Below are 13,222 nucleotides of genomic sequence, written 5' to 3'. Positions count from 1 at the left end.
TCCGTCCCAATTCCAGGGGGGAAATCCCAAATTCCCAGACCCAAAACCCATCCCAAAGAATCCCAAATCCCCAAAAATCCCAAAAATCCCAAAGAATTCCGGTGGATCCCGGGACCATCTCGAGTCTCTGGTGAAACTCCGGCAGCGCCGATCCCGATGGGAATTCCGCAATTCCAGGGGGGAAATCCCAAATTCCCGGACCCAAAACCCATCCCAAAGAATCCCAAATTCCCGAAAAATCCTGGAAAATCCCAGAAAATTCCGGAAAATCCCAGAAAATCCTGGAAAATCCGGCTCAGGGCTCCTGGTGGGGCGCGGCTCCGGCAGCGCTGATCCCGATGGGAATTCCGCAATTCCAGGGGGGAAATCCCAAATTCCCGGACCCAAAACCCATCCCAAAGAATCCCAAATTCCCGAAAAATCCTGGAAAATCCCAGAAAATTCTGGAAAATCCCAGAAAATCCCGGAAAATCCGGCTCAGGGCTCCTGGTGGGGCGTGGCGCCAGAGCCGCCGATCCCGATGGATCCGTCCCAATTCCAGGGGGAAAATCCCAAATTCCCAGACCCAAAACCCATCCCAAAGAATCCCAAATCCCAAAGAATTCCAAAATCCTGCATCCCAAAGAATCCCAAATTCCTGAAAAATCCTGGAAAATCCCAGAAAATTCCGGAAAATCCCAGAAAATCCTGGAAAATCCCAGAAAATTCTGGAAAATCCCAGAAAATCCGGCTCGGGGCTCCTGGTGGGGCGCGGCTCCGGCAGTGCTGATCCCGATGGATCCGTCCCAATTCCAGGGGGAAAATCCCAAAATCCCGGACCCAAAACCCATCCCAAAGAATCCCAAATCCCCAAATCCCAAAGAATTCCAAAATCCTGCATCCCAAAGAATCCCAAAATCCCAGAAAATTCCAGCAGATTTCAGCGGATCCCGGGACCATCTCGAGTCTCTGGCGAAGCACCAGAGCTGCTGATCGTGATGGGAATTCCGCAATTCCAGGGGGAAAATCCCAAATTCCCGGACCCAAAACCCATCCCAAAGAATTCCAGAGGATCCCCAAATCCCAGAAAATTCTGGAAAATGGGAGAAAATCCTGGAAATTCCCGGAATTCGGTCTCAGGGCTCGTGGTGGGGCGCGGCGCCGGAGAAGATGCGGGCGAAGCGCCGGAGCTGCCGATTGTGACGGGAATTCCGCAATTCCAGGGGAAAATCCCAAATTCCCAGACCCAAAACCCATCCCAAAGAATCCCAAAATCCCGAAAAATCCCGGAAAATCCCAGAAAATTCCGGAAAATCCCAGAAAATCCCGGAAAATCTGGCTCGGGGCTCCTGGTGGGGCGCAGCTCCGGCAGCGCCGATCCCGATGGATCCGTCCCAATTCCGGGGCAAAATCCCAAAATCCCGGACCCGAAACCCATCCCAAAGAATCCCAAATCCCCAAAAAATCCTGGAAAATCCCAGAAAATCCTGGAAAATCCCAGAAAATCCCGGAAAATCCCAGAAAATTCCGGAAAATCCCAGAAAATTCTGGAAAATCCCAGAAAATCCCGGAAAATCCGGCTCAGGGTCCTGGTGGGGCGCGGTGCCAGAGCCGCCAATCCCGATGGGAATTCTGCAATTCCAGGGGAAAATCCCAAATTCCCAGACCCAAAACCCATCCCAAAGAATCCCAAATTCCCAAAAAATCCCAAAGAATCCCAAAATCCCAGAAAATTCCAGCAGATTCCGGTGGATCCCGGGACCATCTCGAGTCTCTGGCGAAGCTCCGGCAGCGCCGATCCCGATGGATCCGTCCCAATTCCAGGGGGAAAATCCCAAAATCCCGGACCCAAAACCCGTCCCAAAGAATTCCGGAGGTTCCGAAATTCCCGGAAATTCCCGGAAATTCCCGGGATTCGGTCTCAGGGCTCGTGGTGGGGCGCGGCGCCGGAGAAGATGCGGGCGAAGCGCCGGAGCTGCCGATCCCGATGGGAATTCCGCAATTCCAGGGGGAAAATCCCAAATTCCCGGACCCAAAACCCATCCCAAAGAATCCCAAATCCCCAAATCCCAAAGAATTCCAGAATCCTGCATCCCAAAGAATCCCAAAATCCCACAAAATTCCATCAGATTTCAGCGGATCCCGGGACCATCTCGAGTCTCTGGCGAAGCGCCGGAGCCGCCGATTGTGATGGGAATTCTGCAATTCCAGGGGGGAAATCCCAAATTCCCAGACCCAAAACCCATCCCAAAGAATCCCAAATTCCCGAAAAATCCTGGAAAATCCCAGAAAATCCTGGAAAATCCCAGAAAATTCTGGAAAATCCCAGAAAATCCTGGAAAATCTGGCTCAGGGCTCCTGGTGGGGCACGGCACCAGAGCCGCCGATCCCGATGGGAATTCCACAATTCCAGGGGGAAAATCCCAAATTCCCGGACCCAAAACCCATCCCAAAATCCCGGAAATTCCCGGAAATTCCCAGAATTCGGTCTCAGGGCTCGTGGTGGGGCGCGGCGCCGGAGAAGATGCGGGCGAAGCGCCGGAGCTGCCGCGCGGCCGAGCTCGACTCCTGCTGCAGGCGCCGATTGTTCTGGCGCAGCGACGCCACCTCGGCCTGCAGGAACACCTTGTCCTGCTTCTCCTGCCGGAAAAGGAGGATTTGGGGAGAAATCCCCACAGTTTGGGAAAATCCCCGAGTTTGGGGGGATTTTCGAAAAAAAAAATGGAGAAATTCGGTGGAAAAATGGGGTTTCTACAGCAAAAAATGGGGATTTTATGGGGAAAAAATGAGAATTTTTTGGAGGGATTTTTGGGAAATTTTGGGGGATTTTTTGGGAAATTTTTTGTATTTTGGGGATTTTTTGGGAATTGGGAAAAATCCTGAATTTTTAGGGGAAAATTGGGATTTTTGGGGGGAAAATGGTGATTTTTGACAAAAAAATGGCCGTTTTTTGACAAAATGTGGGGATTTTATGGGAAAAATTAGATTTTTTTAGGGGATTTTTGGGAATTTAGAAGAAAAATTGGGAATTTGGGGAAAATCCTGAATTTTGGGGATTTTCAGGGGAGAAAATGGGGGAATTTTGGGAAATTCCCAATTTTTTGGGAAATTTGAGTGAAAAAATGGGGATTTTGGGGAAAAAATGTAGATTTTTAGGGGAAAAAATGAGCTATTTTAAGGGAATTTTTGGGAATGTTTTGGGGATTTTGGATATTTTGGTGGAAAACAAGATTTTTGGGAAATTCCCAAATTTTGGGAAAATTTGAGTGAAAAAATTTGGGACTTTGGGGGTAAAAAAGGCAATTTTTAGGGGAAAAATTGGGATTTTTTTGAGAATAAATGTGAATTTTTTTGGAAAATATTATTTTTGGATTTTTGAGGAAATAAATGTGAATTTTTAGTGAAAAAATGTGAATTTTTTGGGAAATAAATGAATTTCTTGGGAAATGTTATTTTTGGAGGGAAGGATGGAATTTTGGAGGGGATTTTGGGGTGAAAAAGGGAATTTTTAGGGGAAAAACGTCAATTTTCCTGGGAATAAATAGGAATTTTTTGGGAAAAATGTTAATTTTAATGGGGAATAAATGGGAATTTTTTGGAACTTAATGTGATTTTTTTGGGAAAATGTCATTTATGGAAGAATGAATTTTTGGAGAGAATTTTGAGGGAAAAATGTGATTTTTTAAGGGAATAAATGTGGTTTTTTTGGAGGGGGAATAAATGTGAATTTTTAGGGGAAAAATGTGACTTTTTGGGAAATGTGATTTTTGGGTGGAAGGAGGGATTTTTGGAGGGGATTTTGGGGTGAAAAATGGGAATTTTTAGGGGAAAAATGTCAATTTTTTGGGAAATAAATGTGATATTTTTTGGGAAAAATGTCAATTTTTTGGGGTTAAAATGTCTATTTTTAGGGAAAAAAAATGAATTTTTTTGGGAAATAAATGTGATTTTTTGGGGAAAATTGTCAATTTTTTTGGGACTAATGGTGATGTTTTTAGGGAATAAATGTGAATTTTTTGGGAAATGTGATTTTTGGGTGGAAGGATGGATTATTGGAGGGGATTTTGGGGTGAAAAATGGGGATTTTGGGTTTTTCTCACCTTTTCCAGGTCGCTGTGCAGCTGCCTCAGCATCGCCTCCAGCTGGGAAACTTTGCCCGGCAGGTCCAGGGGGGCAGGGGAGGGGCTGCAGCCAAAATTTGGGGGAAAAAACCAAAAAAAAACCAAACCAAAATTACCCAAAAATGACCCCAAAAAATTCAAAATGGCCCCAAAAACCCGGCTGAAAAAAATCCCAATTTTGGACCCAAATTCCGGCTCCAAACGCCCAAAAATTTTGATTTTTTCACCCCAAAATTCCCAATTTTCTCCTTAAAATCTCCCAAATTTTCCCCCAAAAATCCCAAATTTCCCCCAAAAATCCCAAATTTCCCCCCAAATCCCAATTTTTACCCCAAATTCTCACCCTAAACTCCCAAAAATCTTCAAAAAATTTAAATTTTTCACCCAAATTCCTCATTTTTCCCCAAAATTTCCCCAGATTTGATTTTTCCACCCAAAATTCCCAAAAAATTCAATTTTTGCCCCAAATTCTCTCCCTAAATCCCAAAAATCATCTCAAATTTTCAATTTTTCACCCAAATTTCTGATTTTTCCCCCAAAATTCTCCCAGATTTGATTTTTCCACCCAAAATTCCCAAAATTCCCGATTTTTACCACAAATTCTCACCCTAAATCCCAAAAATCTTTGAAAAATTTGATTTTTTCACCCAAATTCCCAAATTTTCCCCCAAAATTTGCCCAGATTTGCATTTTCCACCAAAATTCCCAAACTTTCCCCCACAAATTTGGATTTTTCCCCCACAAAATTTTAATATTCCCCCCCAAAAATTAAATTCCCCCCCAAAATCCCCAAAAATTCAATTTTTACCCCACAAAACCCCCAAAAATTCTGTTCTTTTGCCCCAAATTTCCCCTTTTTTCCTCCCCTATACCTCCAAAATTCAAATTTTTTCCCTAAAATTCAGATTTTTTTTCCACCAAAAATTCAAAATTTCCCCCCAAAATTTCAATTTTTTTTCCCCAAAATTTCACATTTTCCCCCCAAATTTCAGATTTTTTTTCCCCCCAAATTTCAGATTTTTTTTTCCCCAAAATTCAAATTTTTTCCCCCAAAATTAATTTTTTCCCCAAAAATTCAAATATTTTTTCCCCCCAAAATTCAATAATTTTTCCCCCAAAATTTTAGATTTTTTCCCCCAAAATTTACAATTTTTTTTCCCAAATTTCAAGAGTTCTTTTTCCCCCCAAATTACAAATTTATTTTTTTTGCCCAAAACTGGATTTTTTCGCCCCAAATTGTTGGTTTTGGTACCTGAGGGGGGGCGGGGCCGGGGGCGGCTCCGGGCTCAGGGCGGGGTCGGCCAGGGAGAACAGGGACACGGCGCGCTGCACTGGGGGCAGAAACACCCAAAACCACCCAAATTCACCCCAAAAAATAGTCCAAAAACACCCCAAAAATATCCCAAAAATGGCCCCAAAAATGGCCCCAAAATATCCCAAAATTACCCCAAAAATATCCCAAAAAATGTCCCAAAAACGCCCCAAGGAACAGGGACACGGCGCGCTGCACTGGGAGCAGAAACACCCAAAACCAGCCAAATTCACCCCAAAAAATAGCCCAAAAACACCCCAAAAATATCCCAAAATTAGCCCCAAAAATGTCCCAAAAATATCCCCAAATTGACCCAAAATTCCCATTTTTTTCCCCCCAAAAATTCCCATTTTTTTCCCCAACAATTTCCAGACTTCCCCAAAATTCCCATTTTTTTCCCAAAATTCCCAAGTTTCCCCCTTTTCCCCCAAAATTCCCATTTTCCCAAACAATTGTCGAATTTCCCCAAAATTCCAATTTTTTCCCAAAATCCCCATTTTTTCCCCCAAAAATCCCCATTTTTTTCCCCAAACAATTCCCACAATTCCAAGACAATTCCCAAATTTCCCCCCAATCCCCGTTTTTCCCAAAATCCTGCTTTTTCGCCCCGTTTTTCCCAAATTCACGTTTTTTCTCCCCAAAATCCCCATTTTTCCCCAAAATTCTTTTTTTCCCCCCAAAATTCCCATGCTGTCCCCAAATTTCCCCAAAATACCCATTTTTTCCCCAAATCCCCATTTTTCCCAAAAATTCCCTTTTTCCCCCCCAAAATTCCCATTTTTTCTCCCCCAAAATCCCCATTTTTCCCAAAATTCTCAAATTTCCCCCAAAAAATTCCCATTTTTTCCCAAAATTCCCATTTTTCCTCCCAAAATTCCCATTTATTCCAGCAAAATTCCCATTTTTTCCCCCAAATTCCCAAATTCCCCCAAAATTCCCATTTTTTCTTCCCAAAAATCCCCATTTTCCCCCCAAATCCCCATTTTCCCCCAAAATCCCCAGTTTTTCCCAAAATCCCCATTTTTTTCCAAAATCCCCAATTTTCCCCCCAAAATCCCATTTTTTCCCCTGAATCCCCATTTTCCCCCCAAATCCCCATTTTCTCGTTTTTCCCCAAATCCCCATTTTTAACCCCAAATCCCCATTTTTTCCCATTTTTTCCCCATTTTTCCCATTTTTTCCCCAAATCCCGCTTTTTCCGCCCGTTCTCACCCTCGTAGGCTCTGGCGGCGCTGACGAGCGTCGCCCACTCCAGCCCGGCCGCGTCCGGCAGCGGCAGCAGCGCCGGCGCCGCCGCACCTGGAACCCGAATTCCCAAATTCCCAAATTCCCAAATTCCCAAATTCCCAAATTCCCAACAAATTCCACCCCAAAACCCCAAAACTCCCGGTTAAAAAACACCCAAAAATGCCATTTTTCCCACCCAAAATTCCCATTTTTCCACCCAAAACCCATCCCAAAATCCCAATTTTCCAACCCAAATCCATAATTCCCAACAATTCCCGAAATTCCCAACAAATTCCACCCCAAAACCCCAAAAATCCTGGTCAAAAAACACCAAAAAATGCCATTTTCCCATCCAAAATTCCCATTTTTCCACCCAAAATCCCAATAAAAATCCCATTTTTTCAACCGGAATTCCCCAAATCCATCATTCCCAACAATTCCCAAAAATTCCCAAAAAATTCCACCCCAGAACCCCAAAAATTCCGGTCAAAAAACACCAAAAAATGCCACTTTTCCACCCAAACTTCCCATTTTCCCACCCAAACTTCCCATTTTCCCACCCAAACTTCCCATTTTTCCCCCGAAAATTCCCATTTTCCCCCCCAAAACCCATCCCAAAATCCCGATTTTCCAACCCAAATTCATCAATCCCAAAAATTCCCAAAATTCCCAAAAAATTCCACCCCAAAATCCCAAAAATCCCGGTGAAAAACCACCCAAAAATGCCATTTTCCCACCCAAAATTCCCATTTTCCCACCCAAAATCCCAATAAAAATCCCATTTTTTCAACTGGAATTCCCCAAATCCATCATTCCCAACAATTCCCAAAATTCCCAAAAAATTCCACCCCAAAACCCCAAAAATCCCGGTCAAAAAAAACACCCAAAAATGCCATTTTCCCACCCAAAATTCCCATTTTTCCACCCAAAACCCATCCCAAAATCCCGATTTTCCAACCCAAATTCATCAATCCAAAAATTCCCAAAATTCCCAAAAAATTCCACCCCAGAATCCCAAAAATCCCGGTCAAAAACACCCAAAAATTCCCATTTTCCCACCCAAAATTCCCATTTTTCCCCCCAAAACCCATCCCAAAATCCCGATTTTCCAACTCAAATTCATCAATCCCAAAATTCCCAAAATTCCCAAAAAATTCCACCCCAAAACCCCAAAAATCCCGGTGAAAAACCACCCAAAAATGCCATTTTCCCACCCAAAATTCCCATTTTCCCACCCAAAATCCCAATAAAAATCCCATTTTTTCAACCGGAATTCCCCAAATCCATCATTCCCAACAATTCCCAAAATTCCCAAAAAATTCCACCCCAAAACCCCAAAAATCACGGTGAAAAACCACCCAAAAATGCCATTTTCCCACCCAAAATTCCCATTTTCCCACCCAAAACCCATCCCAAAATCCCAATTTTCCAACCCAAATTCATCAATCCCAAAATTCCCCAAAATTCCCAAAATTCCCAACAATCCCCAAAAAATTCCTCCTCAAAAATGCCCCAAAATTCCCATTTTTCCTCCAAAAATCCCAATTTTCCAACCCAAATTCATCAATCCCAAAGTTCCCAAAATTCCCCAAAATTCCCAAAAAATTCCAGCCCAAAATCCCAAAAAATCCAGGTTAAAAACCACCCAAAATTCCCATTTTTTCACCCAAAATCCCCCCAAAAAAATCCCATTTTTCCTCCCAAAATCCTGATTTTCCAACCCAAATTCATCAATCCCAAAATTCCCCAAAAAAATTCCTAAAATCTCCCAAAAACTTCCTCAAACCCCCCAAAATTTCCCAAATTTTAAAAAAATTCCCAAAAAATCCCCAAATTTTCCCCAAAATCTCCCAAATTCCCAAAAAATCCCAAAATCTCCCAAATTTTTCCCAAAATTCCCCCAAAAAATCCCATTTTTTCCCCAAAATTCCCCCAACATCTCTTTAAATTTTCCCAAAATTTCCCAAAAAATTCCCAAATTTTCCCCCAATCTCCCAAAAAATTCCCCCAAATCCCCAAATTTCGCCAAAATTTCCCAAAAACGCCCAGATATGCCCAAATTTCCCCAAAATCTCACAATAAATTCCCCAAATTCCCAAATTTTCCCAAAATCCCCCCAAAATTTCCCAATTTTTCAAAAAATTCCGCAAAAATCCCCCCAAAATTCCCAAAATTCCCAAGAAATTCCCAAATTCCCCCCAAAATTCCCCAAATCATCCCGAAAATCTCCCAAATTTTCCCAAAACTCCCAAAAATCCCCAAAATTTCTCAAATTTTTCCAAAATCCCCCAAAATTTCCCTATTTTTCAAAAAATTCCCCAAAACTCCCCCAAAAATCCCCAAAATCTCCCTGAAATGTCCCAAAATCTCCCCAGAAATTCCCAAATTCCCCCCAAAATCCCCAAAATCTCCCAAATTTTCCCCAAAAAAATCCCCAAAATCTCCCAAATATCCCCAAAATTTCCCAATTTTTCAAAAAATTCCCCAAAAAAATCCCCCAAAAATCCCCCCAAAGTTTCCCAAATTTTCCCCACAATTCCCCAAAAATCCCCCCAAAATCTCCCAAATCCCTCTCAAACTCCCAAAAAATTCCCAAAATTTCCCCAAAATTCCCAAAATTTCCCCAAAATTCCCCAAATTTTCCCCAAAATCTCCCAAATTTTCCCCAAACTCAAAAAAATCCCCAAAATTTCTCAAATTTTCCCAAACTCCCCAAAAAATCCCCCCAAAATCTCCCAAAACCCTCTCAAACTCCCAAAAAATTCCCCAAATTTCCCCAAAATTCCCCAAAATTCCCCAAATTTTCCTAAAACTCCCAAAAATCCCCAAAATTTCTCAAATTTTCCCAAAATTCCCAAAAAATCCCCCCAAAATCTCCCAGAACCCCCTCAAACTCCCAAAAAATTCCCAAATTTCCCCAAAATTCCCCAAATTCCCCAAAATTCCCCAAAATCTCCCAAATTTTCCCAAAACTCAAAAAAATCCCCAAAATTTCTCAAATTTTCCCAAAATCCCCAAAAAATCCCCCCAAAATCTCCCAGAACCCCCTCAAACTCCCAAAAAATTCCCAAATTTCCCCAAAATTCCCCAATTTTCCCCAAACCTCCCGAATTTCCCTCAAAATCTCCCAAAAAATCCCCAAAATTTCTCATATTTTCCCAAAATCCCCCCAAAATCCCCCTGAAATTTCCCCAATTTTCCCCAAAATCTCCCAGAACCCCCTCAAACTCCCAAAAAATTCCCAAATTTTCCCCAAAATTCCCAAATTTTCCCCAAAATTCCCCAAATTTCCCCCAAAATCTCCCAAATTTTCCTAAAACTCCCAAAAAATCCCCAAAATTTCTCAAATTTTCCCAAACTCCCCAAAAAATCCCCCCAAAATCTCCCAAAACCCCCTCAAACTCCCAAAAAATTCCCCAAATTTCCCCAAAATTCCCCAAATTTCCCCAAACCTCCCGAATTTCCCTCAAAATCTCCCAAAAAATCCCCAAAATTTCTCAAATTTCCCCAAAATTCCCCAAATTTCCCCAAAATCTCCCAAATTTTCCCAAAACTCCAAAAAATCCCCAAAATTTCTCAAATTTTCCCAAAATCCCCAAAAAATCCCCCCAAAATCTCCCAGAACCCTCTCAAACTCCCAAAAAATTCCCAAAAAATTCCCAAAATTCTCAAAATTTCCCCAAAATTCCCCAAAATTTTCCCCCAAATCTCCCAAATTTTCCTAAAACTCCCAAAAAATCCCCAAAATTTCTCAAATTTTCCCAAAATCCCCAAAACATCCCCCCAAAATCTCCCCAAACCCTCTCAAACTCCCAAAAAATTCCCAAATTTCCCCAAACCTCCCGAATTTCCCTCAAAATCTCCCAAAAAATCCCCAAAATTTCTCATATTTTCCCAAAATCCCCCTGAAATTTCCCCAATTTTCCCCAAAATCTCCCAAAAAATTCCCAAAATTTCCCCAAAATTCCCAAAATTTCCCCAAAATTCCCCAAATTTTCCCAAAATTCCCAAAATCCCCCAAAATTTCCCAAATGTTCCCAAAATCCCCAAAAAATCCCCCCAAAATCTCCCAAAACCCCCTCAAACTCCCAAAAATTTCCCCAAAATTCCCCAAAATTCCCAAAATTTCCCAAAATTCCCCAAATTTCCCCCAAATCCCGCCTTGTCCCACCTCGGCTCTGGGGCCGGCTCCGCCCTCGTCCCGACGGCTCCGGGAAATTCCCGGAATTCCCCGAAGAATTCCCGGAGTTCCCCCCGGAATTCCCGGAGTTGGGGGGGATTTTGGGGGGGATTTTGGGGGGATTTTGGCCGTTTTTGGGGTTTTTGGGGTTTTTGGGGTTTTTGGGGTTTTTGGGGCTCTGGCGCCGCCCCCCGCAGAGACTCTCGTCCGACAGCGTCCGCTGCAGGGCCTGCAACGAGGGAAATTCCCAAAATTCCCCAAAAATTCCCAAATAATTCCCAAACCCGCGGAAATTCGGGGCAAATTCGGGATTCCAGAGGGAGAAGGAAAAGTCCGGAATTTTTTCCATGAAAAATCAGGAAAAAAATCCTCATTTTTTCCATTAAAAATGGGTGAAAATTCCGATTTTTTTCCATGAAAAATCAGAAAAATTACGGAATTTTTTTCCATTAAAAAAGGAGGAAAATTCACAATTTTTTCCATTAAAAATGGGAATTTTTTCCATTAAAAATGGGTGAAAATTCCGATTTTTTCCATGAAAAATTAGAAAAATTACGGAATTTTTTTCCATTAAAAAAGGAGGAAAATTCACAATTTTTTCCATTAAAAATGGGAATTTTTGGAATTTTTTTCCATTAAAAATGGGTGAAAATTCAGATTGTTTTCCATGAAAAATCAGAAAAATTCCGGATTTTTTTTCCCATGAAAAATGAGGAAAATTCCCAAGTTTTTCCATTAAAAATGGGAATTTTTGCAATTTTTTTCCATGAAAAATGAGGAAAATTCCCCATTTTTTTCATTAAAAATGGGAAGTTTTGGAATTATTTTCCATTAAAAATGCAAAAAAAATCTGGAATTCTTTCCATAACAAATGGAAAATTTGGAAATTTTTCGGAATTTTTTCCATGAAAAATGAAGAATATTCCGAATTTTTCCATGAAAAATGGGAATTTTTGGAATTTTTTTCCCATGGAAAAAATGGAAAAATTTGCATTTTTTCACATCAAAAATGATAAAAAATTCCCAATTTTTTTCCATTAAAATGAGAAAATTCCCAATTTTTTCCATTAAAAAGGGGAAATCCCGGAATTGTTTCCTGTTAAAAATGGGATTTTTTGGATTTTTTTTTCCATGAAAAACGATTAAAATTCCAGATTTTTCCCGTGAAAAATGAGAAAAAAAATCCCATTTTTCCCAGGAAAAACTTCGGGAATTTTGGGAATTCAGGATAAAAAACTCGAATTTTTCTCCAAATTTATGGGGAAAAAAATCAGATTTTTCCACATTTTTGGGGCTAAAAATTGGATTTTTTGGCCATTTTTTTGGGCTAAAACCTCGGGATTTTTTTAATTTTGGGTCGGGAAATTTGGGAATTTCAGGGAAAAAAAATCTGAATTTTCCTCACTTTTGAGGCTAAAAATCCAAATTTTTGCCATTTTTGGGGTTAAAACTTCAGGAATTTTGGGAATTTCAGGAACTCTGGAATTTCGTGGAGAAAAATTCCATTTTTCCTCATTTTTGGTGTCAAAAATTTTGATTTTCCTCATTTTTGGGGCTAAAAATTGGATTTTTTGGCCATTTTTTTGGCTAAAACCTCGGGGGCTTTTGCATTTCGGGTGGGGAAATTTGGGAATTTTGGGAATTCTGGGAAATTTTGGGAATTCTGGGAAATTTGAGAATTTTCAGGGGGAAATTCCCATTTTTGGGGCTAAAAACCTCCAAAAATTCCCAGTTTTGGGCTAAAAAATCCAATTCTTCGCCGTTTTTCCCCAATTTTGGGAACTTTGGGAACTTTGGGAAATTTGGAAATTTCAGGGGAAAAAAATCTGATTTTTCCTCACTTTTGAGGCTAAAAAATCCGAATTTTCCTCATTTTTGGGGCTAAAAATTGGATTTTTTCGCCATTTTTGGGGCTAAAACCTCGGGGTTTTTTGCATTTTGGGTGAGGAAATGTGGGAATTTTGGGGAATTTGGGGAATTTTGGGGAATTTGGGGAATTTTGGGTCTCACCGGGGTGGGCTCGGCCTCGGGGCAGGAATTGTCCCTCAGGATGAGGCAGAATTGGGGAAATTTGGGAGGAAAAATTGGGAATTTTTCCACTTACGAGGTTGGAAAATTTGGGAATTTTGGGAATTTTGGGAATTTTGGGAATTTTGGGAATTTTCAGGGGGAAATTCCCATTTTTGGTGCTAAAAACCTCCAAAAATTCCCAGTTCTGGGCTAAAAAATCCAATTCTTCGCTGTTTTTCCCCATTTTTGGGGCTGTAACTTCAGGAATTTTGGGAACTTTGGGAAATTTGGGAACTTTGGGAAATTTGGAAATTTCAGGGGGAAAAAATCTGATTTTTCTTCACTTTTGAGGCTAAAAAATCCGAATTTTCCTCATTTTTGGGGCTAAAAATT

General features: G+C 41.2%; 1 protein-coding gene across 1 annotated transcript in view; it reads right to left on the bottom strand.

Moving 5' to 3' along the window:
* Nucleotides 1-2,337: 2,337 nt before the first annotated feature.
* The window catches only part of LOC110473897 (signal-induced proliferation-associated 1-like protein 3), a 54,738-nt gene continuing 43,853 nt past the window's right edge, over nucleotides 2,338-13,222 (bottom strand). The window contains exons 18-22 of the mRNA XM_085564728.1: nucleotides 10,811-11,048; nucleotides 6,625-6,711; nucleotides 5,353-5,431; nucleotides 4,080-4,164; nucleotides 2,338-2,619 (exon numbers count right to left, since the gene is read on the bottom strand). Coding sequence (XP_085420854.1) covers nucleotides 2,470-2,619; nucleotides 4,080-4,164; nucleotides 5,353-5,431; nucleotides 6,625-6,711; nucleotides 10,811-11,048 — 639 coding nt within the window. The 3' untranslated portion in view covers nucleotides 2,338-2,469. The remainder of the gene's footprint in view (nucleotides 2,620-4,079; nucleotides 4,165-5,352; nucleotides 5,432-6,624; nucleotides 6,712-10,810; nucleotides 11,049-13,222) is intronic.

Source organism: Lonchura striata, chromosome 34 (assembly GCF_050655825.1).
Source record: "Lonchura striata isolate lonStrDom1 chromosome 34, ASM5065582v1, whole genome shotgun sequence".
NCBI lineage: Eukaryota > Metazoa > Chordata > Aves > Passeriformes > Estrildidae > Lonchura > Lonchura striata.
The sequence above is the reverse complement of the archived record's forward strand: the minus strand, read 5'-3'. Positions and strand labels throughout refer to the sequence as shown.